The following is a 27,733-nucleotide window of genomic DNA, read 5'->3' as shown; positions in this document are numbered from 1 at the left end:
TTTTGTCACAGCATGGGTTCGTCCAGCCACCTGCAACAGAACTCCAACTCGTGCAGATGCCATTTTACTAAAAGGAGTAATCAGACAAAGTATCACTGGGTTCAGGACTATGATGGATATTTTGAACACACGGAAGGTTGTTTAGGAACTTCAGCTAACGTGGTGTACTGCACACCACGGCTCACATTCAGCCACTCACACGCTGTCTCATTATTGTTTCTGTTTTCTTCTGCTTTCCCACTGAAACTCACTCCTCTTGTAGTGAGCTCTGTCTTCATCTCAGAAAAGGGAAAGCTTGGTTGCATTCTATCCTCAGGGCACTTCACTGCTCTGTTTCGTTTCTCTATTGGCTGCTTCTTTATTATCCCCAAATGACTTTTCCTGTTGGGTGGATCCTCGTATCCACCCAGCATCTCCATAGAGACCGGTGATGGCCACAAGTGGGGCTTTATGCAGTTGGCTGCAGTTATCGTATGGAAATCGAGCTCCTGGGTGGAGTTAAAGAGTTAAAGCAAAAAAAGGAATTTCTTTTAGTCAGGATCTTGTCCAACACATAAAACCTTATGTTATACCTATACTTTGTTTCTTCATGTAGTTTTTCTGTTAGTGAATTTTTATTAAGATGCTTGCATGGAGATTCACATTGAAGTTGAAAGATTGTTATTTAACACTTGGCAAAAATGTAACAAAGCATATTTTCCAAAACTGCTTCCCGTATACATACATTCACACAAGATGTATTCAGTAAATGGCCATGTGACTGATCCACAGTGACAAGGGGTCATCATTTATGTAGGACTACACAGCATTTTTCTTCCCTCATCCCACATTTGGAGACAATGTCCTACATGTGGATTTGCTCCACTTTATGAAACTCACTAGTGCGGCACAGATGCATTCCTACATTCTGTCTTTATCTAATGGCTGTGAAGAAAACAGATGAAGCTGTCATCATGGCTCGAGCACAGGTTAATAAGTCACCATCTTTTGCCATGTACTATGTGTTGGTAACAATAAAGACTGGTAGTTTTAAAGGTCATTTGCACAGTTTTGGAGTTTCCCACTGGGGGAAATATGACAGGAAGCTGATTGTATGTAGCACCATGCATGTAGTTTCATTGATGAGATGCTTATGAAGATGTGGTGATGTTTGAATGCATTCATACTGAAATAATTAGATTGTTTGTTGATATCAGGTTCCCTACATACACGTCAGTTAAATCCATTGGCTTCCATTTAAAAGCTGCAGGGTATACTACAAGTTATTAATATCGACAAGCTAAGTCCAGTACTAAACCAGACTTCTCTAAAGTGGGCAAGCTGCTATTGGAGTCACTCATACCTTCATTTTACATATTTAACTGGGCCATAAGTCAAGATTGCCACTTTACATGTTAAAAGTCAAAGTGGATCTCCAAAGTCCTCAGGAATGAGAGCACTGCTCATTTTTTTCCAGGTTGTTTTCATTCTAGCTGTGTGATCAAGGACCAATTCACGCTCACAACCCCAGGGGACTGCAAATAACTACCTGACAGGACAGAAATTCAGCATCCCTCCAGAGCCTAAGGACCAGATTTGAGGATCACCAGTCTAAAGCCTGCCTATGTAATTGGCAGACACATTGTAATAAGTAGGGATCATCTCCCCCTAATCTGTCACAGCCCACCACTCGCACTCACGCTCTCTTTCATGCTTGGCTGCCACTGTACCAACCAGCTTGTCGAGCCTCGAGACAGATCAGACCCCTTCATGCCCTCCAGTGGAGCTATCTTGGCCCATTCAATTCCATGTGATAAGCAGCACTGCTATTCCAAATTTGCACATTTCTGTCAGCGCCCTCTCCCTGATGGCACGTATTTTGCTGCATGCAGCCTTCTGCAGATAATATTAACAGGTAGCAAAAAGTGGCTGCACTGGCTTCATTCCAGGGAGTAGCGATAAAACAAATTGAAACTCTTTGTCGAGAAGTCAGAAGATGCAAACCACTATAATAGGAGTTTCATATTACCCTCAAACAAATGAATGTATTTATGGTTTCTAAATCATTTGTCTTATCTGATACTAGGCCCTGTATAATTCAAAACCAAACCCCACCTTGTCCAGCAGGAGCTGTGATGCTGCTGTCACTTTGAAACAAATGACATTATTTTCCATGCAGCACAAATGTGACGTGAATTTGTAAAAAGAAGACTGTGTGTGACACTAGTGCCCTCTTGTGGTTTGCTCCCAGTTTTTACTTGCCTCACACATTTCCACTGATGACATAGGAGGTTATCAATTTAAGGTGTTGAACACATAACTGAGTCCGGTCATAGACGTGTTGTGTTATTTTTTTTAAATATATCATTCACTATTTTTTCACTCTCATAAAAGAAAACAGTCTTTTACAGCAACCTTTTAATTATCATCACTATGACATGTTTTTTTTCTTGGGTAAATGTTACAGTTGCATAAAGATTGTGGTTAATATGATCAAAATATAGAGTTTGCATAAGAAAGGCACTTTATGACAAAAAAAAAAAATCAACATTTTCTCCTGTTCCTGTGTGCTTTGTGTAGTTCGTTTCTTGCCATAACTGAGTTTTGGATGGAAAGCCTCCTTGTTTTGAATTATTATATAAAAAAAACTTTGGGTTACGCTGTAGAAGAAAGGCACCCTGTTTAAATGTTTTACATAATTTTTGTAGTTTCTCAGGATAATCTCGCACCTCTCCCTTTGTAGTAAATGAGCTAGTAAGACTTTTGTACTGGCATCATCATTGTTGTATATTTTCCCATTAGAATATCTCCACATATTTGGCGTCTTCCCTCACCAGCGGTTACTCTGAGCTGCAGCTTCCACATCCATGATTCGTGGAAGTCTACCACTAGCACCACCTTCCAGGTAGCCAGACTTCACAGCAGGTGTATCCGAGAGCCTCCTCTTGCTTTTGTTCAGTTCTGTATCAGAGGAAAAATAATCAATTTTACAAGAGGAGAGGAGCACAGCATACTGCCAAAACAGAGAGAGAAGCGGATACGGCATAAATCCCGGCTGAGGCTTCAGAGATTCACCTGAGATTGCTAATAACATCTTGCGCCTTGCTCCAAAGGTAGATACACCCACTTCCTTCAGATCTTCATCAGACAGAGTGAGGAATGTCTGATAGTCGATCTAGAGTGTAGACCGAAGTTGCATCATGATGCTCATTTATAATGCATTAACTCTTTCGGCTTGTGTTTGCAAGCTGAATGAAAAAAAAAAGTGATTTCAAAAAATTATCAAGTGCGACTCTCTGTGTGAGTTTACCTCTTGCTGTTCAAACACATCGATGTATTTGAGCAGGCCCAGCTGGCCGAGCAGCTCGGGCAGGTCATCTGTCAAGTGGGGGCTGGGGCTCCGCTGACTGCAGGTCGACCCCCTCCTCTGTGAGCACACACTTTCGAAGTAGCTGCTGCCATTGCTCGCAAAGCTCTCCGCTGAACACCGGAGGCCAAAGTTTAGAGGAAAAGGTTAAACGCAGCAGGGAGCAGGTGATCTCTGTTTAGCTGAGTGCACAGAGGTCAGACTTACAGGGCTTGTCGCTTCTACTGCGGTTCATTGAGGAGGCAAATGCAGGAAAAGAGGATGATGAGGAGAAAGTAGTCAGAGGTGAGGATGGGGAAGATGAGGATGAGGACGAAGAGGAAGAGATGAGCTGGGATGAAGATGTGGATCCACGTCTGTCCCTCCAGTTCTCAGAGTCGCTTCCATTAGCCACCTTTCCTGTCTGAGCAGCCCAAGACTAGAAGGAGATAGTAACAGCATTAAATGGGACCTATTTTTGCTCTTGGACTCTATTAACTTTGCATGATGCAAGGTTAAAGATATTCCTTATTTATCTTTTACTGGGTCTTGGTGCATCCCCTCCGTTCATCCACTGTCTGTTTTTTTTTTTTCTTGTATTGCTCTGACACTTTGTCTGACAGGTTTGAAAACCAGGTGGATGTTACTGCTGTTCTTGTATCCAAACTGAAAATATGGGAATCTATAATAAGTTCCCTTATACAGGCTAATGTTGCTTTCTTCTGACAGCGTTTTGCACAATAGCATCATCGTGTCATTTTGCCACCATGCCCTACTGTCATCTCTCCCCTGTCTCTGTCCCAGAGACAAATAGCTGCAAGTGGCCATAAACTTCCTAATGCCTGTAGATCCAAGGATTTAGCCAAATCCATTTAGCGTGTCTCTAAACCAGCTTATTTGCCACTGTGGGCTGATCTGTGACAGTAAAAGTCCTTCACTCGAATCTATCAATGCAGCGGGCATAGCAAATGCTTCCTCCCAGTTGCCTGGGTCTCAGAGGAAAATTGAACTCATTGGAGAAATGCCTCTTGCTTTCATTATCCTAAGTGAGTCTGCTTCTACATCAATGGCCAGTGGGCAGTCAGAGAGCAGCTATTCAAAAGGCTTTAAAAGAGCAGGGGAGATGAGCTGAACCAGCTCAGGTAAACAGGTTGCCAAAGAGTGCCTGTGTTGACCACACCGATGGTATCAGACTCCAGGTAATTGAGCGTACAAATTGGCAGTGCTTACCACACAGTGAGATAAATGCCCGAGACTGTTAGGGGGCAAAACCAATAAATGAGACTGTGTTAGAGGGCCACTGTGGCAGCGCTTGTTTCACTGCACTGCAGTAAAAGCTTCAACTGAATTCAGTCCAACAAAAGTAGCTGTACCTATAAATCATGAACTCTACCTATAACTTTGAACGAAAACTCAAAATGTTAATCTGTGAGACCATTTTTTCAGCTTTTAAGTAAGCAGTAGGCTCATCTGTACCTGTTGCTGGTTATTACCGGTGCTCAGGTAGGGTTTGTAGTTGCGTCTGCTGATGTTGCGAAGCTCTTTTACAGCCTCGGCTGGCATAGACTTGGAGAAGCCAAGGCCACTCCACGTGTCTGTGGGCGTGCGGACCTCTGTGACTATAGGCTTCCTCTGCATGGCTAACATAAATACACATAAACACAGAGTTAGAAAATGTGACTTTGGGACTAACTGGTATCAAAAGCATTACCGTCTGTGATGTTGTCTGAAATCTGATTGCCAGCTTTCACATAAATGCAGCACGTTGCATGTTCAATGTGGAAAGTCTGACTGTAGTAGTGCTGTGGCAAAAGAAGTGAATAAGGAAACACTTTCAGAAAGCTTTACAGCTTTAAATTCACATAAATGGATTTTGCAGCAAGCATCAATACTCATATCCGCAGTCTGTCTATCATAAAAATGCTTTGCAGGTTTTCCACGTCTTCTTTGGTACTCTGATGTGAGCAGGCTGGGTTCATGTGTTAAATAATGAATCACGAACAGTGTTACTTCTCTTGCCAGCATGTGGCATACTTAATAAAACTCTGAGCGCTAAGACTTAGACTGGCATACGCATTCAATCGACAAACAAGTGACCCTGGGCCTCTTCCATGTGTGAATGTGTGATAAAAACTGCAACAGTACTCCATAAAGAGTGCAATATCAACAGGATTATTACTGGTAGGTTTTCATTCGGGTGTCTTTGTGTGTATTTGTGGCGTAAATGTCCCATTCATATCCTGGCATACGGGTGTCTTAATGGCTGTGAGGCAGATGGCCCATTCAAACTGCTAATTCATAATCCCATAAAGGAACACTGAGGGAATTTGGTACCATTTGGCTGCAGATCTCTTCAGTATCTCTCATTCTGCGTGAGGGATGCTACGTGTGTGTCCACGCACGCTTGTGTATGAGAGCACACGCACCATTCCTGGATGCATGTGTGCGTGGGTTGTCTGCATTGTGTATCTACCCCTGGTGAATTAAGTGGGAGTGCCAGTGCTACTCTATTATAACTTTGGCACACTGCAGCCCATAAACAGGCCCCCTTCATCAGTTGTCTTGGCAGTGAGCACTGCGGAAATGGGACCCCTTTATCAAATCCCTACTTCTGCTTGGGATATTAATGTGTCTCCCCTATAGCATGCTTGAATAAACTTAAAAGCCTACTTCATCTGGCTTAATCCACTGACATTAAGTATTTTTCCAGCAATGATGTGAGCAAAACATGTGATTGTTGCCAGCAAAACTAAATTATTCCTGCTCCTGTTCAGCTCCGAAAACAAAACAAAAAAGTGTGCTGATGAGCAAAACAACAATATACTTCACCAAAATCTATTTTCGTGCAACTATCTGCAGAACAGCAACTGTGAATCAATAAAAAAGAAGGAACGCTTGCTTAGCAGTGCTAATCATTGTTGCAGAACGTTTCTGAAACCGCAGCAAGACAGGAAGAAATATTAAACATTTAGGAGGACTAACCTCTGGTTGCCAGCAGTTTCTTCTTTTCATAGTCATAATCCTACAAAGTACAAACAGGAAATGGAGTAGGTAAATAATGCATGAAATTGAATTTTTTTCTTTGGTTACTGAGAGATGGGAGGATAGCGGGAACCTAATTTACAGCAGGAACAAACACTTGCATAAGAAAACACGTCCTGCTGCCGTGGCAGTAAACTTGTTAATCCTTCTTTGCATAACCTTTGCGTATGTGAGATGGGAGAAAAATAAGAGGGGAGACCAACAAAGAGAGAACCCAATTTTCAAAATCAAACCGCAAATCAATAGATTATAGACCGTGACAAAGAAAATGATCTTCCCGTTTTCAGTTTAACGTGACATTTTCAGCGTTCGCTCATCCACTGTCCTACAGAGATGTGATTATCTGTCCACTGAGCATCATCCGTGACCAAAATGTGTGCCACAGACTCTGTGCATAACTTCGTGAAGAAACAAGCAAGGAAGAAACCTGCAGCTCCTGTTTTTCTCACCTCAGCCTTGAATGAGTCAGCGCGAACATTTTGAGCCAGAGTCACATCTCTCCTCAGGCTGTTCCTCCGCTCACTCCTCCCCCCCTCAGTGTCTGCGTTCAGCAGTCTGGCACAGTCAGGAGGAACACACGGGCGCGCGCACACACACACACACGCACGCACACACAGATGGTAAAGCAAGGTTAGGTGAAACTGTGATGGCTCTGTGCAATCTTTGAGTTCTTATTAACTCTTTCTTTAACCTGGCTGCAGCAGTTCTTTCAAAGTGTCATCGTGCAGTTTAAATATAGAGTGTGTTAAATGTGAGCTAAATTAAAACTGCACGCTCTGTAGAGCTGATTTATATCAAATCAAACAGAAACCAAAGTAGAGCAAGTATAAACAACAACAAAAGAATTTTCCAGAAGTTAAGACTTTAAAGATTATGAAGAGTCATCAGAGAGTAGGTGTGTGTACCTGCAAAACGCTCACCTGTATGTTAACACCTGCCCTGTTGAATGGCGCCTGCCCTGGCTGAAAACCTTGGCAATTTCAGGACCCTGAAGGCTCCCCCTCCGACCATTCAGTCCGATCCTGCTGATGCTGCTCTTCAAAGCGTCACACGTCTCAGACGATGACATCGCCGCACACTCAGAGCTCTCATGCTGACCAAACTGGTCCTCATTTTCCAGAATCTGAAAAAGAGAATTGGAAAGTTTCAGAAGAATTTCACATTGTGTTTTGTCATTTTGAACATTAACAGTGAAACACCTTCTCCAGAGGTCGACCATCTGTTCCCTTCGGCCCTACCCTACCCTCCTCAGTGGGAGAGGTGAGGCCTGGTGGAGGTGAGGGGCGTGGCTTTGTGCCGTTCGGCATCTCTGTAGCAGGAACAGGCACGGGGCCTGATCAGCAAGAAGAAGGGTGATATGAATGAATCAGTATGAAGCAGAAAAATTTTAAAAATAATTATTCTGATTGTAAAAACAAATCATATGTGTTAATGCTCTCACCCTGTTCAGACAGGCGAAGCTGCTGCAGCAACATATTGAGCCAGTAATTGGTCAGCCCACTGCCAGGTAGCAGAGAGCCAGGGGTCATTTCAGCTATCTTAACAGTCTCAGAGGAATCCAGCCCCAGGAGTAGACGGCGGGCCTCATAGAGGCAGGAAATATTCCTTTCCAGACCTTTCACCACAACTGACTGACAATTATAAACCAACACAGATTTTTAGATCAGTACTCAACTCAGCAGAAAACTACAGGGGAGAATATTTTGCATTCAAAATCAAAGAAATATTTCAGGGCAAGTTTTTATCAATACAAAGCCCAATCAAATTAGCATTCTTTTTTCAGTTGTGTCTCAAACAATAAGCATCAGAGCCACGAGGTAAAATGTACCTTGCTGGTCTGTTTTACTTTGGGCTTGACGCTAATGAAGACTCCAAGGTTTCGCATCATCTGAGCTAGCTTACAGGGATCGGCCTCCCCATCTTCACGCATGTCAAACATCAAACACACAGGCAGACAGTCCTATTGTGTACACAAATATGCAAACATCACACAGATTGTAAAAGTATCAAACATTAAAAGCAGCAAAGTTTTCTCAGCATTGTTTTTTAGCAGTTATGCGCACACAAAATAAACAGCCCCGCTGTACCATGAGATGCTGCCTAGCCAGACAAACCCCATCAGGGCTGCCCTGAATGAGCAGCGAGGGAGGACTCTGAGGGGCGCTGAGGTCCGGTAGGATGATCTGGGTCTGGGTCTGGTGCATAACGCTCAGGAAGTGAGCGCCATTCTGTCCCAGCAGGAATAGGTGCTGCTGGGAGGTGACGTCCAGCTGGCTGTTGACAATACCGCCTGCAACCTCTGCTCCCAGCAGGAGGTCCATCAAGATGCAGGTCGCCTTCTGTGAGGTGATGGTATATATAGTCACGACATGATACTTAAACCTCATTACCCAGTAGTCTCCTTAATCTTTAATGCTAACCTTTACAACATCTGCATTGCCCTGCAGACCCCAGACGGAGCAGCAGCTTCCATAAAAGGGTGGCTGGGCTTGAGGCTGGGGTGGCATGGCCCTGAAGCTCACACTGACCCCAAGAGTCTGTACTACCTGCTGGATAAGTGGTGAACCCGGATCTGGCAGAGCCTGGGGCACAAGACTCACTGGCAAGTCAAAGGTCAAGGATAGCGGCTGGAGGTCCTGGGATAAGAAGGGTAAGGGTTCGAAGAGAAGGAGACACAGAAGGGAGGGATAATGAAGAGGTGGGAGAGAAACAAAGACAGAGACAAGACAGGCAGTGCATTGACAGATATACCTGTCCTTTTTGTGTCAGCCATCCTCTTAATCACTCTATTGATCTTTCCGTCTGACAGGAGTGAAAATATTGAGTGTTGAGACAAATAAAAATCTATTCTGTGCAGTTTGCTCAAATTACACATTGACAACTCACTCTTATCCTCCTCCTGGCTTCCTCTACGCCTTCTACGGGCCCAGCGATGGAGACCTGGTAATTAATTAATAAATAAGATGTAAACGAATTGGTTTTCAGTTTCCTGTCATAGTGGCAGCAGTTAGTGGAATTAAAATGCCACCTACCTGGTTGCTTTTCTCTCCAGTAGCATTGTGACGGTTGGAGTCAGGGAAATGAATATGACAGGATGTGACCTCCATCACTTTTTTGATATTCCCTCCGCCTTTTCCAATCACATGAGAATGCTCCGTATAGGCCACGTCCATTTTTAGAGTCACCTTGTTTACCTGGTTTTATATAAACACTGGTTATTTGAGCAGATTTCAGTTCAATACTGGCCTTAACATAAAAAAAACATAAAACTACTTTTATTAAAAGCTTACATTCCTCTATGGATTCTTGACATTGTAAATTTAAGGCACCAGCAACCTCACCCTGGTTTCCAACACTTCTAGTATCTTCCTTTTGGCTTCCAGGACATTAGCTCTCTTCCCTTCCACCTTTACGTGTGGATCTAGAAACAATAGATGGAAAATGATAAATCTCTGTTAACACACACACACACACACACAAAGCTGTGGGAAAAACACAAAACAAAGAGCACTGATTTTGGTGTGAACGGAACATGAAGAATTTGCCACCTTTCTTTGATTTGGCTCCTATCTTCAGTTTGGATGGCCATTTCACCTGAGTGTTAGTTTCTCTCATTACCTGTGAAAGCACGGACAATAGAAGAGAGTGAGAAACAAAGAAGCTGCTATCACTCTATGCAGGAAAGATCGTAACAGATGCAATGAGAACACACACATTCAGAGAACACAGCAGATCTTAGGATACAAAGCTGCCTCCACCTCCAATTATCACCACCATAAAATCTGTAATCACTGAATGAAGAGCATCTAACAAGTAATAAAACTGCAGCAGGGATGTTTTCACTGGTCTAAGATAAATTTCACCACGAGGCTTTAAAACACTAGTGATTACACTGTCAGTGGTTTTTACAAAGGAAAATGGCCAAATATTATTAGTTGTTTGGTTTATGAATAAAGTGTTTGAATGTGTGTAGAGCCACTTACTCTCTCAAAAAACTCCTCTCCCGTCTCGACAACCTCATGCTTTGGAGCTGAAAGAAGAAGTAGGCAAATGTAAAAACGAGGCAGATAAAGATAAAATAAACCCCTAATAAAACGCAGCAGAGAGATTTGTCAGGTTGTATTGGTCGCCACGCAATGTTCAATATGACGCATGTGAACACAAAGTCTGCATTTCAATGTTGACTTGGCTGAAATTTGTCAAGCCAGTGGAACAAGAGGTTGCTGGGAACATAAACAAGTTTAAAAGGCCATTGCTCCATGGTGACATTTACAGGGTTCAGGGGGAGCCCCAGGAACGCCTTCAACCCCCTCCTTTTATCACTACGGGTTACGCTGGCCAGAGCTGAGGAATGAGAAGAAAACACTATGGGGTGGAGCAAAAGGTGGTGGTTAGGAAAGGCAGCCACAAATTAGCCTGGAGACAACTAATCACATCAATGGCATTTGCTGACGCAAATACCTCCCACTTTACCCAAACAAAAAGAAAAAAAAAATTAAAGTACAAAACCAAAGGGGAGGGAGGGGGATGTACGAAAATCAGTGTGAAGGCCTGAATGCGGTGTGACAGATTATTACCTATAGGGTTGAGATGGGATGTTTACTGCCTGATTGAGGCTGCTCGAACAGCAGTAAAAGCAGAAGTCCCAGCTGCGCGCGCATTAAAAACCAAGCCGCGGTTATCAGAGCTGAAGCACTTTCCCATCAAGCGCAAACATCAGCTTGTGTCTACAGCGGTGGCACGCTGTCAGAAAGAGTTTCCCCGGCGACACAGGGGAGGCATTTGTCATAAACCCGCCAAGCAGCCATAACTAACAGAGGCAGTTACCTTTGCTTCACAGACGGGAATGATAATAGCCAAAAGGACCTGTGAATGCATAAGCAATTGCAGGTCATAAATCACAATGATGCAGCAACAGGGGTTTAGTGGATGGCGTTTACTGATGACGACAACAAGGGCACAGGCGGCTGGAGGCGGCTGGAGGCCCCCAGAGGCGCGTGGGATCAGGTAGATAACAAGGTCAATGAGGAACACAGGATAGGATAGGTTTCAAAATAACACAAAATTCAGATGTTGTAGAGTTCAAGGCAGACTGTGAGAATGAAGTCGATAAGAAAGCCCTGAAGTTCAGGCACATAGCACTGACAGTTCCATCCATAAAAATTGATAATCCCATTTAACTCACCATACAACATGGTCTCCAGCTTCTTCCTATCGATCCTGAACCTCTCCTCCACCCACTCTGGGTCCAAACTCTTCCCTTTTGTATTCTCCTGCTCCGAATCACAGCTTCTTCCCACTTCTTCATGTTCCTCATCCTCTTTTTCCTCTCTGTCACACTGGGTCTCGCCCAGCTCAGCTTCTGCCTCTGAGTTGGGTTTTAGGCTGTCTTCCAAGTCAGGCTGCTGGGGTGCTACAGTGGTCGGGACTGGAGAGCTTTCCTCTGTGGTAGTGGTGGCCATAGCAGGACTGAGCCCTTGTCAGTGGTTTTGTGTGTGTGTGTTTGTGTGTGTGTGTTTCCGAGGAGTATGTGTGCATGTGTGTGACCAAGGAGACCAACAGGGACAGAAAAAAGGGAGAGAGGGGCAAGAAACACCCCCTGTGTCTTTTTTTTTAAACATCCCCCGCCCCCTTCACTTAGTTTGGTACACAAAACTCTTTCTCTGCCCGTTCAAGCTTTAGGAGCCTTGAAGGACTTGTCTCTTTGGCTTTCATTGCACAGATGGATAAAAGTAGCTTCTTTGCACCGGCACACAGTGTCTGCTCTATCGTAGTGACTGCAGAAAGGCTAAGACAATACAACTTCAAGTAAGGCTCACTTTTCTCAGAACAAATCCTCAGTAATCCTCACTTCAGTGTCTACAGATTATCTGGATTGATAGTCAAGGTCCAATGATAAGTCAGGACACAAAACTCTCTCACACAGACACACACGCACACATCCTGACATCCAGCTTCACATCAACGCACACAGCTAACAAAATAAACAGGTCATCCAGCCACCTCAGATCATGTCTGCACTCCCTCCCCGTCCTCTAAATGAGACACAGGGGGCTTCAGATTCCAGAGGTCGGGGTGAAAGCGATAAGGGGTATAACGCAGCGGTTTTTCAAAAGAAGCTTTCAATTCCTGTCTGTACTAGAAAAAGTCCTACTATCTGCAACTCTACCAACAGAATACTGTAAGAGATGAAAACATATATATACTGTATCAAAGTATGATCACATCGTTAGTGTCAGTAGTGTCATTTACTGTTCCAGGTAACACATTTGTAACTACTTCATATGCATCTCTCAGATCCTGTATCAGGTTTTTGTTGGATTTTGTCCTATTTTCCTTCAGATACTGTTTTCCTGATTTCTTTTGAAGACATATTGCACAGCATGCTGAAATATGGCAAAATTTTAATTAACAGCTCTCTGGGAATCACCTTGCTGGTGTAAAATTACTGATTTAAGCTTGTCAAATTGTATTATCTTTGATCTTTATCAAAGATTAACCTAAAGATATGGGAACAAATTATGGGATTTTGTGACAAACCTAAAGATACAGTTTAAAAAAAGCTTCCTTGCTAATCTGTCTGTTATGTAAAGAAACAATCTCTGTTCATTTTTTTGGTTAGGTACCTTTTTCATGCTCGGACGAGTCAAAGGTCTGTGTTAAGTGGCTTAACAAGTGGGATCAGGTGAAAAATGAAGGAAAAGCAGCCAATGTTCAAAGAATAACTTTGAAAGACCTTCTAACACCTGGAAAAAAATGAAATCTGGCTCACTGGAAGCAAAATATGAAGAAATGAGGGAGTGGCTCAAAACCTTTACACAGTGCTGTATTTCGTTTAATAGCTACTCATACGAGTCGGATTCTGATTAGTCTTTGAACCACTAAAAATACTTAGGACTGCTGTAACACGAGGCTTGAATCTCTAAAAATAAATGTAGCTATCAGATAACAGCGGTGAAGCAAGGTTCTGCTGTCATAAACTGTTTAAAATGGACAAAATAAAAGAGCAAATGAGATTTCTGAATTTGTTTAGCACTTTTTATTAAGTCCCCTCACTGCTTTAAATGTCTCACATTTGAGAGCTGAAGTGCAGATTGTATTATGAGCAAAAACAAACTGCTCAATTAGTCAGCACTTGTGGGACTGTGCTTCCAGCTCACCCTGATGTTTTTCCATATTGCCAAGACAAATCTGGCCCCAGGCGAAGCAGCAAACACTATCTGGCTGTGCAGCGATCTTGCTAACGTTACAAACTACTTCAGGCTAGACTTATTTGCCTGAGGAGGATCGTAAATGAAAGACATGAAGACTTTGTCGCCATGGCAACTGGTCAGGGAGTGAGTTATTCAAAGTTTAATCTGTCTTTACAATTGCAGACCTCTTACCTCCCGCCCCTTGTTTAGACCCATCTGACGGGAAGGATGTGGGTTTCCAGTAAAGCACAGGGGTGTGCGTCACCGTTTGATCAACATGGAGGGCAGAGAAGGCCAAACGCTCCTGCAGAGTGACTGATGAGGATGAGCTCTGGATGGTTGCTTAGATCAGCCCCTCAATTCATCAATGATTCAGATCAGAAGCGTCTTATTCTCCTTATTCATGAGACCACCTTACCAAGAGGGCACTCTGATCCTTGGAAATCTTAACCAGGTCTTACGAGTGCTGATGTGTGTGAGAGAAGTGCTACAGATGCAAAAATAATAATAATATAAAAAAGGCCCATAGTGCAGTTAATCCTTAATCAGATACTATCAGTTAGGCAGGGACTTCATTAAAAAGTCAGTTTTTGCTTTCCTAATGAGCAGACTCTTTAAAAAACTTGTAATTTTTAGAATTATTTAAAAAATGTTTAAGCCCTGCTGCAATAATTGTGAAGTATGGACTGTATCACATCCATTGGCTTATTTATTCAGTCAATATCGCAACGTGTGCCCTCTTATTTAAAAGTCAAGCAGTGTGTTGCTGTGGATGCAATATGAAATATAGCTCACACTTTTGCCAGTGTACTGCAAAGATAATAGTCTTTCTACAAAGTCTTGTTGCCACTGAACCTTAAGATTAAAGAAAACTTTACCAAGAACCGTGACATGATTGAGGGTGTCTTTCAATTGAGTTTTTGTTGTTGGTTGTGTTTTGATCTCCTAGTGTACATGTGCTCCCCCCTTGTCCTCTCTGGTCTGTCAGTTAACTTCACAACTCATTGGAGGCGTTTTAATTAAAGTTGTGGTAAATGATTAACTCATTTACTCACTGATGGCTGGATTCTGCAGTAGCATTTCTTCGTCTGTCTCTTGGATGGTGTTATGATCTACTACAAGGAAAGTATTAATGTTATCTGTTGTGAATGTGTGCATGGCTTATTGATGCAAGCACCAGGATTAAACATTGCAGCTTGTCTCAATCTACATTGTCTTTGTGCAGAAAATCATCTCAAATCTAAAGCTAAATAAAGCAGAACAGATCTAGTTCTAGTTCTAGTTCTGTTCAGATTACTGCTTGTAGTCTAAGCCTTCTTTGCTTACCCACAATGTCAAAACATGTTTTTCATTGTATTCAGTGAGGATATATTAAGATTGCTATAATATACCATCAAGCACTGCACTGTACACAGGACTTCTAGCCACAGCTCACTTGCAGATCTTGACTATAGTTAGACTTTAAAGTCATGACATATCAATAAAAAAATATGAAAGAAAATGTAACAAAAAAAAAGACAAAACAAAAATGATTATAACAATAGAAACAACAGTAACTAGTATCGATAAATGATAAACCTTTAAAAACATCTGTTAAGAGCAAAAGAAGATCATTTTCAGTGATTACAGATTTGCATTTCTTTAAGTAATAATTTTGCCTCGGCATTAAAATCAGTTAATGTAATTCAATTTTATCTTCATGTATCCCCAGATAAAAAAGTGCAGGTTGTTTGTGAAACGACAAGAGAAATAAAGAGATGGTCCATACTAAGACACATAGAACAGCAATGCATAAAAATATCCAGTACATTCACATGGTGTAAGAGAAGAACAATAATATGGCCTCATACAAATCTGCAGTCGTCATGTAGTACCTAGGAGATGTCCAGTAATAATAAAAATGATAATCAAAGTCAAAGTCAAAGTCAAAGTCAACTTTATTGTCAATTCTGCCACATGTACAGGACATACAGAGAATAGAAACTACGTTACTCTCAATCCCTAGATAAAAAAGCAAAAGAACATTTAAATATAAGAGTGATTAAAAATGCAGGTAAAATAATTAAAAAGTAAAAATTTTAAATAAATAAATACAATACAATTTTACATATAACAAGAAAACTATACAATATACAATATAATGGGTAAATGACATTGGGTGTAAACCAGGCAGAGTAGTGCAAATAGGCAAATAGTGCAAATGGAGATTTAGTACTGTACGGTAAGAGATAGTGTAACAACAAAGTCTTATGAGGTAATGGCAGTCCAATGCTCCACAAAGTGACTGGTAACTGGTGCAGGCCAGTGAGTGAGTCAGAGTGTGTGTGTGTGTGTGTGTGTGACAGAGTTCAGTGAGACCGTGGAGGAGAGAGGGGAGAGGGGGCAGAATCGGGAGGGAGTTAAGCTTCCTGACAGCCTGATGGATGAAGCTGTCCTTCAGTCTGCTGGTCCTGGCCTGGAGACTCCGCAGTCTCCTCCCCGACGGCAGCAGCTTGAAGAAGCTTTGCATTGGGTGCGTGGTATCAGCCGCTATGCAAAGGGCTTTTTTAGTGAGACGGGTGCTGTAAATGTCTTGGAGGGAGGGGAGAGAGACACCAATGATCCTCTCTGCAGCTCTCACTATGCGTTGGAGGGTTCTATGACAGGACGCATTGCAGGCTCCAAACCACACAGTGATACAGCTCGACAGGATGCTCTCGATGGTGCCTCTGTAGAAAGTGTACATGATGGGGGCTGGTGCTCCTGCTCTTCTTAGTTTGCGGAGAAAGAAGAGACGCTGCTGTGATTTCTTGGCCAGTGCTGTGGTGTTGTACGTCCAGGAGAGATCCTCTGTGATGTGCACACCCAAGAACTTGGTGCTGCTCACTCTCTCCACAGACGCTCCGTCAATGGTCAGAGGAGCATGTTGGGTGTGCATTCTCCTGAAGTCCACAACAATCTCCTTCGTCTTCTCCACATTCAGAGAGAGATTGTTGTCAGCACACCACGTGGCCAGGCGTCTCACCTCACTTCTGTAGTCGGTCTCATCCCTGTTGCTAATGAGACCCACCACCGTTGTGTCGTCCGCAAACTTGATGAAGAGGTTGGAGCTGTATGATGGAGTGCAGTCATGGGTCAGCAGAGTGAAGAGGAGGGGGCTCAGCACACATCAATTAATAATATCATTAATATTATTACATTAATAATATCAGTGCACAGTTCCTGCAATACAAAAAACTGTGGGTGACTCAGTTCATGAACACTAAAAATATATATATTGTTTTTCTCTTTATAAAATGAAATAAAATATCACATGACAATTAACTTCTCAAATTTCCAGAAACCTAAGCGTCTGAAAGTGTGATACCCTCATACACCGCAAGTGGGTGCTGTGAAGATGCAACTGCAAATGCATCGATTGCGTAAACCCCGCCACCCTCCACTTCCGGGTCGGTATTTTTACGGCGTAACTCGTGACAGGTTTTTATTTACCACCAGTGCTGGAAGAAATCCGTTAGCGGTATGGAGCCGTACGGACCCCAGATAACTTAAACAGGCCAGTGCGGACATAACCTTTCATTTAAAGGAGCCGTTAGAGACAAACCATGTGGAGGCTCCACGGTTTTGTTGGAAGAGGTGAGAGAAAAGTCGAGAACGCCCCTTTTTCTTCTTCTCTCTTTCTACACTGAAGTCAATTATTATCAACATTTCAGAGTTTACCAAGCGTTTATTAACAGAAAACTGAGGTTATTTAAGTTACTAATCTGTTGTACGGAGCTAAAGCTAGGGTTAGCTCCTGTTGCAAAACTTGCTAATCCATTTATTGTCAATGCTATGGAGCGTTCCCATACACCAACACTACCTGTCGTGTGTGCCACACGCCAAGACATCTGGATTCCCGTCTGGATTGCACTGCCCACGTCTTAGTTTGCTTTAATTTTCCAAAATTAGCTCATTATCGGATCTAGATCTTCCGAAAAAGGTTTCAGAATATTTATTAAAGGCAATGTCAGTTCTTTAGAAATGCGTTGTTGTTATTGTGGTTTCAGTGCATAGCGGTCCAGCTGCGGTGCAAAATCTCTGTCTCTCAATGCTTATAAACAACTGAAGTAATTAGGCTGTGATAAGTAAGGTACAGAGAATGCTTTGTAGTTCTGAGGAGACTGTCTCCTAATTACATTGTCTAACTTTCTGCTCAGTTCTGCATCGATATCATGGCAACAGCACCCTGCGACTGTCCCAAAACCACCATGTGGAGGACGAGGTCATCAACAGCTCAGCTGTCCTCTCCACGTCTCGACACTCCCCTGACAACAGGTACTCCTCCTCTCCACGCCTCCTTTCTTCTTTTTCCTGTTTACTTTACAAGGCGAGCTTTGAGCATCTCCCTTTGATGTCCAAATTTTATTGCCCTTAAAATGCAGGCCGTATCATCAGGTGACGAAAAAGAACCTTTGAAATAGGGTAAAACCTCAGACTCTGCCCTCATTGCTGTCCTTTCCTGTTTCTTTAGCCCCACTTTGAACCTATTTTGCCCTTGCTGCTGCCCTTTCAGCTGGTTGCATCATCCAGAAGCATCTTCTTTGTGTGTGTGTGGGTGTGGGTGTATGAACAATGCAAGTCAAGGGAACAGAAACAAAGCCGCCTGCGTTAAAAACAGAATTCATGCAGTGCCTTAATACAGTAGACTGGAAATACAGACATTTGGAAAAGAAAGTTTTCACAGGATTTTGTACAAAAAACCCTTAACTGCTTCTGTGGCGGGATGTGGTGAGAGAGTTGTGCATAAATACATGCAGTGAGCGGTAGAAGTAGAAGGAGGAAGAAGAGTGGGCCATAATTCCTCCACAAAGATGTGAGAGACTGATAAAGTCCTACAGAAAACAATTCAAGTTACGGCTGCTAAAGGTGGTTGTACTAGCTGTTGAAAGGGTGTACTTATATTTTGACCAGACTGCTGCACAGAATCTTGTGCAAATCTTCTTTTTCTCATTACTCTCTGCTTTGTTTATTGCAGATCTCAGGAAGAGGAGGATGGAGAGAGGAGGAGGAAGCAGAGGACCTTTCAGTCCAAGTATGCTGAGTTTCCGCGTTACACGGCTCTGGATGCTGTGGGATGGGTAAGTCATGTGTTTTTGCATTTAAAATACAAACATGTAACCAAACATATTTCTTAGCATGTCCTGCATCACTTTTTCTGTGTCATTAACTTTATCAGGAATTGTCTTCATGTTCTAATAAGACAGTTGTCAGGACACATGTGAGGGCTGCTGTTGATTTAATATATTCAGATGGTAACATTCCTGAAGACAAAAGCCACTAAAACGACTGCTAAACATCAACATCATCAACACCGTAGCTGCACAGTTTGCTGCACACACTGCTGAAATCCACAGTATCTGCACTCAGTGTGTTCTGACTCCTTTAGCGCAGCTCAGTGGTTTCACTTTGTAACTGCTTTTTAAGCTACAGCAATGGCAGACATCAGTGGGCCAGCAGGTCAGACCCAGCTGTTTACCCCAGAGGACATTTTGCTCTCATGTTGCTGCAGCAGAACAATAGCTGCACTATGCTTTTATCATAATACGTATGTCCACTGTCTCTGAAATGTTCATGTTTTATTCACATGGACTGATTACTCATGAGTTTTAGCTGAAATAGAAACCTCTGTCACACTTGGTTGGCTGTTCCAGGCGAGGGTGCACTACATCAGATGTTCTCATTTGTTTGTCTGCAGGGTGCAGCAGCAGTTCTGTTCATGCAGCTCTGCAGGAGGATCCACTCCCAGTTTTCCTCAAGCACAGAGCCCAGTCCAAGCCCCGGAGCCCTGTCAGCCCCCTCCACTCTACACAACTGTGGCTATCACATCCTATTAGAGATCTGTGAGTTCTTCTGCATTGTTGTAGCTGTGGAGTAGATTTACACGAGGCAGATCCCTTGGCAAAATAGTTTCATACAGTGGACATGTAACCGTTTCCACAAAAAACCCCCACTTCTATCTTTTAACTTGTGTCCTGGCTATTTTGTTGCTTTCGCTCTTTTTGCGCAGTATCAAGACATGATGTCCTGCCCAGAGGAAGGAATGTGTTGTGTCTGCAGGGGGTGCTAGAGAGACAGAACCAAGATCAGTCCCCAACTCAGAGCAGTGACAGTGACAGCAGCAGCACACAGGACCAGCTGACTGCCATCTCTGACCACCAGAGGGAACTCCTGATCCAGGATGCACTTATACCAGGTTGGTTCTGTGCTTGTCATAGTTTAAAGATTGCTTAAAAGTATCTTAAAAAAATACATTTTATTAATTGATATTTTATGAAATAGAAAAATCAACAAGTATTTCCTCCTTGACTTGTAGAGGATGAATTCCTGTCAGCTTCCTGTCCGCTGCAGGATGATGCCAGCCAAGACAAGGCAGAGAAACCCGACACCAGTGATGAGGTGAGTCTTCATCATTTGGTTTGTCAACTTTAAAGAAAGGGGTTTTTTTTGTACTTTCAAAAAACAGACTTGACCTTTTGTCTTATCTTTATTATTGTGTTTTTATCCTCTTTAACGTTTCCAGGAAATGTTATCTGATGAAGAGAGGCTGGCAGCGGCAGCACTGAACCTCAGACGTGTGGAAGACATCTGCGTTCCTGTTGTCCTCAACATAATTGGTCATTATTTATCAGCGCACTTAAAAAAAACATATATATCAGATAAACTTAACACATACTGCTGTTGGAGTCAAATGAAATGGCCTTTGCACGGTTATTTTTTTTCCTCCTGTATGTTCCCTTATTTCCTGTTCTATATCTCCTTGTGTACAACAGGTCTAGAAAATGCCAAGAGGGAAAACCACCAGGAAGCTTTCACCTGTTTTCTCGCTGCAGCTCAGCAGGGCTACAGCAAAGCCCAGTTTAATGTGGCGGTGTGCTATGAGAAAGGTAGAGGAGTGAGGAAGAACAAGGAGAAGGTGAGACCCCGGCCATCACTCTTGTAGCAAACAGTTTTGCTTTTGTGGACCATGTAAATGTATAAAATTAAGCATGAATTGTTTACTTCTGATATTTAATTTCCTAATTGCATTATTGTAATATCTCCTGTGCTTTCTCTTTAAGGCTCTGCACTATTATAGGCAGGCAGCCGCGAGTGGCCACAGACAAGCTCAGTACCGCTGTGCAAAGCTGCTCCTGACCAGCAGAGGGCACCAGAGTCCAGAGGAGCTGAGCACAGCCATCGACCTTCTGGAACAAGCTGCTGCAGCTGGGCTGACCAAGGTAGAAGTCATGATCAGTTTCTCCCAGAGAACCATTGCAACTCTAGTACATTTATATATTATATTGTGTAATTTGAAAGAAAAAACAAACAAACTTGAAAACATTTTCAATACAGAAGAATTCAGCATGTTGCATTTGGAAAAGTACCCACTTACATTTGCAAAATGTAGAAATCAAATAGCTGATAATGTAAATACAATTTTTCATTCATATTTTTTTCCCTGGAACAAAACTTCTCTGAGAAAGTAAAGCATTTGTTAACATGCTGATATTGATACCTCTGCAGGCTCTCTCCACCTCTGTTATCTGAGCACTGAGAGATAATATTCATTTTTTTCTTACATTGCAAGATTTTTGCCTTTTAAAATTAAATAAGCTGAAAGCATCAAACAACTGGCTCAAACTCCACCTGGAGTCTTTTTTCCTTCTATCTTTAAGCATCTCTTAATTGTTATTCAAGCACATTTACTGCTATCAGCATGTATCAGGGGTTTTTTTTGGTTTTGTTTTTTGCTGATGTTGGCGCTTCCTTATTGAATTAAATCAACTTTCCATTTCTCCTCTTCAGGCTCAGCTCTGCCTGGCCTCCATCTACGCCCAGGATACAGTGAAATATGGTTTTAAGTCCATCCAGAACCTGGAGATGGCAGCAGAGAGTGGCGTGAGTGCTTCCTTTAGATGTTTCTAGACTTTAATCAATGCTTTATCTCAGAGATCGCCTCCCTTTTTAGAGTCGATCATGCTGGAGGTTGTCGGGATATCCGATAGGAAAAGATTATTCCAACAGTCTCCTGGTTTTTGATAATTAAAAAAATCTGCAGTTACAGATGTTTTGCAACTTTCTGGTGTAGTTGTGTTAAAGATTATAATCAGTTACTGTTTTTACAATTCGTTTAGGGCTGGTTTTGCTGACTGTACATTTAAAGTTTGCCCTGGAAGGTTTACCTACTTGAATTGCATGTTTCCTTTTGTTCTCAGGATGACACTGCTCAGCTCTTCTTGGGAAATTGCTATGAGAGCGGCTTTGTTGTGCAACAGAACTTGAGGACAGCTATTAAATTTTACAAACAAGCCGCTCGAGCGGGGAACAAGCAAGCTGAGAGATTACTGAGGCCTCCTAATGGAACCTATAGTAAGGATGCAAAAAATGTGCATTAATGTTAGTCACTGCATTGTTGTAGTACAGTTTCAGTGAGCCAAACAACAGTGATAATACTTTTATTTTTATTTTTCTGTCTCCATCTGTAGCAAAAGAATCAGTGTTGCGGTCCATCCATTCAGCTCCATGCTTCTCAAAGACATTTTCTCCTCTGTCAAGCTGTGTCACTCCCTCCACAAGTCAACCCTCCGCCCTCCCTCTCCTGCCTCACTCCTGGAGCACCGGGAGCCTCAGCGGGCTCCCATCTTTGTCCTCCGTACCCCTCCATCTCCATTCTCCGAGCACTGAGAGAAGAAGCTGCCAGTGGACTGTAGGAATAGGATAAATACCGAGAGTCAGCCGCATTACAGATTGAGGAATGTATTTCAAAGTATGAATGAGTTTTCAGAAACCTGGGAAAGGTCAAAGTGTGTTCGGTGTGTGAGGTCTGAATCGGAGTGAATTGCTTTTATACTCAAAAAAGAAACAAGTTTTATTTAGTTTTTAAAAGATGTGAGTTATTTTTTTATGTCAGAAAGAGCTGTGGAGAAAAAGGTCTTGGAATCAGAGAAGAAGCCATCTGTCATTTGTTTTTGTACACTACAGTTTTGTTTCTTACAATCTTCTCTCTGCTAAGTTCTCCAGACATGTGCCTTTTGGGTGGATCAGGTGGTTACTTATTTCCCTCCTTGCTAATAAGGATTTAATCATGAGGTATCTGATATCTTCTGTCTACTGCAGACAATAATGCCAACTTTAAACCTCTGAAACTGAGGAAGTGCTTCACATGAATGTTATATTTTAACCTTAAATAATATAATTATGTCTTTAGGTTAAACGGTTCAGTGTGGCTTGCTGTTGTAAAAGAAAGACTGCATGCTTGTGATAAACCAACCAAAGGGAAAATTAATGCACTGTGAGGAGGATGTTGTGTTGTCAAATGCGCACATTAAAAAAAAAAAAGATCCTAAAGGCTGCCTGGCTTCTTTTATCGTTATTTTAATACTCATCATAAAACTGGCTTCAAATTGTAGTTTTTCTGTGTTCGGTGTTGCAAAACAACATTGTCAGATTTGGAAATGGCTTTTCTGTTGTTGTTTTTATCACAGTCAGGTGTGCTCGAGCACCAGAAGCCATGCATTTTTCCTCAGACTTGTGTATGACGTAAGAGTCGGATGATGTGTGATTCCATTACCTGAGTCGCAAAATAACACCGGTATATTGATTGCGATTGCGTCTCCTTCCGTGCACCCGAGCGTCCTGCGTTCTCGGCTCCGATTGGTCGGCTGGCTGAAGAGCTCCACAGCGCCACGCCACTCCGGGATCCTCTGGCGCAGAGAGAAAGCGCAGCTTGGCCGCCTGCGAGCAAGGAGCCGGGCTGGGAGGGTTTATGATGTGATGTGATATGATAATACGGGCGGCCGGCTGCTGTTACGGGCGGACTCGGCAGTTAAAAAGCGGCCGCTGACTTCAGCCCTGCTCACTACTGTGTTTGCGTGTCGTCGGAGGAAAGGCAAGCGCAGAAGCCCCGGAGGCTGACCGAAGCGGTGAGTGGATGTAAATAGATGCTCTCGATGGGATGCGCTCCCCTCCCAGTGCGGCGGCGGCGGCGGTGGTGCTGGTGGTGGTGATGGGGCTAGAGAGAGAGGAGGGGAGGCTGGATGCTAAAGATTCACTGCGTCTGTTCACATATTAACAGATTATCTTCCGCAATAATGGCATTTACGGCGATCCATCCGCGCATTTCTCTAGATTTAAAGATGGGGTGCTTCTGATTTGTCAGTGAGGGGAGTTTATTAAGGAGGCAGCAAGAAGCGGGGAGCTAGAATACTCCACCCATGACATCATCGACTTTTTCAAGTTCATTTCCCCTCCTGCTTGAGCTTTCATCTGTTGCACTTGCTTCTGCGCTGAGGAAAGGAGGGCCCACCATAACAAGTTGGTTTCCCAACATATCTATACATATATATACATATATATAGATTTAGAAATTATGTGTTAATGTCTAAAGCTATAACACACAGGAAACCGATCTTTTCCTTTTTTGATGACCTTTAGGTGAAAACACTTTTATGTAATCCCCACTATCGGCAACAAATGAGCAAATAAGAGTCATAATCTAACACTTACCTCCAAAACTAGTACTAGTATGCTTTTCCTGTCAGTACCTTTTAAAACATTTTTTAGCAGTCTCCTTTGTCATCCATGTAAATCTGCTCATTTCCTCACTAACTTTGGTGTCACGTTCACATTTTGCATCATCACAACAGACAATGCAGCGCCCGGCAAGTATCAACAGCATGAACAACTAGACTGAGACCCAACTGTTTAATAAGGATCCACGTTGCTGACCAGCTGCTAACATCTTGTGCATCTCATGAATGACCTCTGCTGTTACACAGCACAACAGATTTATTGAGGACAACAGTTTCACTACCTCCGTGTGTTAACTGTGCCCTCACTGTCCAGCAAACTGCTGTGTCATCCTCCCCGCTTTATCCCTCTTATAACCATCCTTTGTCCTCCGCACACTTCACATATTCTCCTTGCTCCACTTTTATTTAAGCGGCAGAGACCTGCCTGTGCTGTTGTGGAGGAAGAGGAGAAGGAAAAGAAAAGGCCGTAATCTCTGTTTAAGATGATCCAGTTTGTCTGCGGCTCATACCCGACACAAATATGGGTGAAAGGGATGTGTTGATTCAATCAGTGTATTTGTTAGGGTTTTTATATTCAGTAGGTTGCAGCATATTTTGTTTCCATCTAATTTAAAGCTTGTATTGCTCAGATGTCCCATTTTGTGTGTTTTAGTCATATATTAGTGCGTCTGTATGTGAAACTACAGGCAAGAGAATTTAGGACATAGCATTAAAATGTGGCTTTAAGGACCTGTAAATGACAATAGAAAAAGAGCATTGCTTGAGACATGGCATGGCACAGTCTGCACCTGTTGACCTGACTTGATTGTGTTTATGTCTGAGTCACAGGCGTGAAGAGAGAAGTGCAGGTTCAGCACAAACTGGGTTACAGAGGCGACAACAACCACCCAGAGGGAGGAGAGCAGATAGGGGCCCCCGCATGGACAAAAGTGCACTGTCCGGGGAATCTGCTCTCTTTAACTTACCGCCTCCATCTTTTCCCAGGATCTTGTCAAGCTTTGAAATCTGCTGTGTCTGACTTTTCCATGTTTCTAAGTAGAGGTGCCAGTGATGACTCCAGCATTGTTTGAGATGTGTGCATTTGTGAAAAGATGTTTATACATTAAGATTGCGTGTCTGGGCATGTTTTCCCCCCGCATCTATTAGTTGTTTACCAGCTTTCTGCAGGGTGGGAGCCTAATTAAATGATCTAAAAAGCCATGTTACGTGTCACAGCTTAAGAGCAAGGTGATTTTCTGCCGCCGCTGTCTTTGTTTCTATCCATCTGTCTGCATTACGCATCACAAAGCTGATCCACCCAGAGATAAAAGAGACACGGCTAGCTAGTTAGCAGGAGTAGGCTGGCACTTCTCCTCCCCACAGACCAGCTTACCGCTCAGCTCGGGCTTTGAATGTCAGTCCTAGTTGAATAAATTGAGGGTCTGACTCACTCCAGATATCATATAAATGCATTCCAGCTACATGACTTTGATGCAGTGTTTCTTTTTAACACTTCAGAAGTGACACCTTGTGTGTAAAAGGGGTGTGAGGCTGGAAGAGGATCTGCACCATCGTGCATTGATCAAAGCCTCTGAGACTGGTCAAGCCGCAGGAAGAGAGATGATCAGTTGTGAGGCTGGGGAAGTGTGTCAGCGTGATAATGCTGCACATTGAATGATGTCAGTGAGCAGTTATTCTAAGCAAGTAACGTTAAAAAAACGAAATTATATCATGTTATATGTAAAAGTAATTATTTGGGGAAGCATGCAAGCAGGAGAGTCCAGAGAAACAAGGATTTTAAAAATATAATAACCCAGTGACTAAACAATAGGCAGTTGTAGAGTAAGTGGGCGTAAAAGAATCTTGCAACCACAAAAAAAGCTCTTAAAATAAAGTGAGTGAGCAGTAAGGCTTCAAGGCTGGTTGATATTTATAAATCTTTTATTTTAAAAACATATGTAAAATAAGTGTATCATTAATGTGGTTTTATGTTATGTTTTTGTCAATCCATATATTATTTGACCCAATAAACCTTTTTAAATTAGACTACATAGCTCAAAGTGCCTCATTTGGAAAGACCAAAACATCACCAAGACTTTTTAAGGTAGTATAGTCAGTGAACCCTTTTGGGGTTGAGTCGGGAAGAGCATCCGGTGTTAAAAATCTGCTGCGGCAAACGTGGCAGAAGCCAAAAATAGCTCCTCTTCATGCTTAATCAATACTGGCAAAAATAATAATAATTACATATAAAGCTGTAGGTCAGGTTATAATGTGTTACTTAACCTCTAACAGGCCATCTCCTCTATCATCAGCTCTATCTCTGCAGTGATTTTCCAGTCAGCCATGATGTCAGTAAAAACTCCTCCCCTCTCCCGCTCTGGCTCCTCGCCCTCCACCGTTGGTCTAGCGAATCGCAGCGGGGCCTCTGCCACCCCTCCGACCTCTCTCAGCCTTCGCTCATCATACAATCAGCTGCTTGGACGAGATGTCATTAAAGAGTCCATGGAAACCGGAAGTTCGGCCACCTTGCCGAAGAGCCGCCAGAGGTACGCGATGACCAGCGTGCGCAGCGCCATGGGGATAAGTGACAACTTGGCTTTGCTGTCTAAAAACCAGCCTGTAACCAGAGGACGCGGCCTTCCCACCAAGTCCTCCTCCAGCTCCGCCCTTTACTCCTCTTCTTCCTCTTCCTCGCTGTTTAATACAACTAACCCCAAACTGGTGAAGAATGGCGCCAACATGCAGAGACGAGCTGAGAGCCAGCAGCTGGAGCTCAGCAGGGCCAATACAGAGGGCAAAATTGACAACGATCTCATCAATAATCCCACTTCAGACTGGCTAGAATTTGAGAAAGATAACTCGCAGCTTCCGCCCTTTCGAAGAAGGACCAAGAGCTTCTTGGAGTACCATGGAAAGGGCTGGGATCTGGACCTAAACCAGGGAAACAAAGAGGACAAGGGGGAAAAGAAGCAGCAGCCCTCCCCAGAGAAGGAACAGGCTAGTCCTGCGAAAGAAAGGGAGAGTCAGAAGGAGGAGAAGGCCAGCAGCAAGCAAACCTGCCAGGAAGAGAAGGAGGAGGTTGAGCCGGTGGCGGAGGAGGATGAAGAAAATGATGAGCCCACACCGACGGCAAGACAGCCACTGCTACCTGTGGTAGTCGAAGCCCCTCTTTCCTCCACCCCCTCTTCTTCCAGTAACAGCCCAGAGTGGGTTCCAGACAACCACAACCACCTGCAGAACCAAGTTCCAGCCCAGGTCAAAGAGGAGCTCTGCGCCCAGGTTCAGGCTAGCCCACGCAGCCCTGCAAAGCCTCCCCGAAGCACCCAGCCCCGGGTGATCAAGGTGGAGCTACACCCCAACAACGAGAACCAGTTTCTTCAGCAGTACCCACCCTCTTCACCTAAACAGGCCAGAGCTGCAGAGAAGACCACGCCTACCAGGAATCGTGCGCCCCCTCCTCAGCCTGAACCAGAAACCGGCCTTCCAAAAGTGGGCTTAAGAATGGATCTCACTCCTGAGACTCCATCAGAAGATGAAGACTCCAGTTGGACCACCCTATCTCAGGAGTCACCCTCTCCACAGACTCCAAAAGAGACAGGTTCAGTATATATATCTGTGTGTGTGTGTGTGTGTGTGTGTGTGTGTGTGTGTGTGTGTGTGTG

General features: G+C 43.2%; 3 protein-coding genes across 4 annotated transcripts in view; 2 read left to right on the top strand and 1 right to left on the bottom strand.

Annotated features, from left to right (window-relative positions):
• Positions 1 to 443: 443 nt before the first annotated feature.
• Positions 444 to 11,888, bottom strand: bicc2 (bicaudal C homolog 2). Its single transcript, XM_005719910.1, has 20 exons — positions 11,553 to 11,888; positions 10,351 to 10,397; positions 9,916 to 9,985; positions 9,709 to 9,788; positions 9,400 to 9,561; positions 9,254 to 9,307; positions 8,788 to 9,003; positions 8,455 to 8,706; positions 8,196 to 8,327; positions 7,809 to 7,998; positions 7,567 to 7,700; positions 7,288 to 7,490; positions 6,817 to 6,922; positions 6,308 to 6,347; positions 4,802 to 4,965; positions 3,554 to 3,764; positions 3,290 to 3,459; positions 3,055 to 3,154; positions 2,814 to 2,940; positions 444 to 488 (listed from the first exon to the last, which is right to left on the bottom strand). The coding sequence occupies exons 1-20, from the start codon at positions 11,827 to 11,829 to the stop codon at positions 467 to 469; spliced, it is 2,757 nt and encodes a 918-aa protein (XP_005719967.1). The 5' UTR covers positions 11,830 to 11,888; the 3' UTR covers positions 444 to 466.
• A 5,077-nt stretch (positions 11,889 to 16,965) lies between these two features.
• dele1 (DAP3 binding cell death enhancer 1) lies at positions 16,966 to 22,912 on the top strand. The gene is made up of 12 exons (XM_005719908.1): positions 16,966 to 17,175; positions 17,739 to 17,856; positions 18,557 to 18,659; positions 19,277 to 19,421; positions 19,589 to 19,774; positions 19,895 to 19,977; positions 20,102 to 20,195; positions 20,352 to 20,494; positions 20,640 to 20,798; positions 21,367 to 21,459; positions 21,777 to 21,930; positions 22,047 to 22,912. The coding sequence occupies exons 1-12, from the start codon at positions 17,145 to 17,147 to the stop codon at positions 22,280 to 22,282; spliced, it is 1,545 nt and encodes a 514-aa protein (XP_005719965.1). The 5' UTR covers positions 16,966 to 17,144; the 3' UTR covers positions 22,283 to 22,912.
• A 225-nt stretch (positions 22,913 to 23,137) lies between these two features.
• The window catches only part of apbb2a (amyloid beta (A4) precursor protein-binding, family B, member 2a), a 35,898-nt gene continuing 31,302 nt past the window's right edge, over positions 23,138 to 27,733 (top strand). For both annotated transcript variants that reach the window (XM_013908814.1, XM_013908806.1), the window contains exons 1-2: positions 23,138 to 23,483; positions 26,384 to 27,669. In XM_013908814.1, the coding sequence (XP_013764268.1) occupies positions 26,415 to 27,669 (1,255 nt within the window). In that variant the 5' untranslated portion in view covers positions 23,138 to 23,483; positions 26,384 to 26,414. The remainder of the gene's footprint in view (positions 23,484 to 26,383; positions 27,670 to 27,733) is intronic.

The sequence above is a fragment of the Pundamilia nyererei genome, unplaced genomic scaffold (assembly GCF_000239375.1).
Source record: "Pundamilia nyererei isolate P.nyererei 1_Seehausen unplaced genomic scaffold, PunNye1.0 scaffold00001, whole genome shotgun sequence".
Lineage (NCBI taxonomy): Eukaryota > Metazoa > Chordata > Actinopteri > Cichliformes > Cichlidae > Pundamilia > Pundamilia nyererei.
This window is presented reverse-complemented; position numbering and strand designations above follow the sequence as displayed.

Coding starts and splice junctions, on each gene's coding strand:
- bicc2 (XM_005719910.1), bottom strand. CDS start 11,829: ATGGCCACCACTACCACAGAGGAAAGCTCTCCAGTCCCGACCACTGTA. Junction 9,308..9,399: donor CTGGAGAGAAAAGCAACCAG/GTAGGTGGCATT, acceptor ATTAATTACCAG/GTCTCCATCGCTGGGCCCGT. Junction 7,701..7,808: donor GCTTCGCCTGTCTGAACAGG/GTGAGAGCATTA, acceptor CTTGCTGATCAG/GCCCCGTGCCTGTTCCTGCT.
- dele1 (XM_005719908.1), top strand. CDS start 17,145: ATGTGGAGGCTCCACGGTTTTGTTGGAAGAG. Junction 20,196..20,351: donor TGTTGTCCTCAACATAATTG/GTCATTATTTAT, acceptor TGTGTACAACAG/GTCTAGAAAATGCCAAGAGG. Junction 21,931..22,046: donor GCCTCCTAATGGAACCTATA/GTAAGGATGCAA, acceptor CTCCATCTGTAG/CAAAAGAATCAGTGTTGCGG.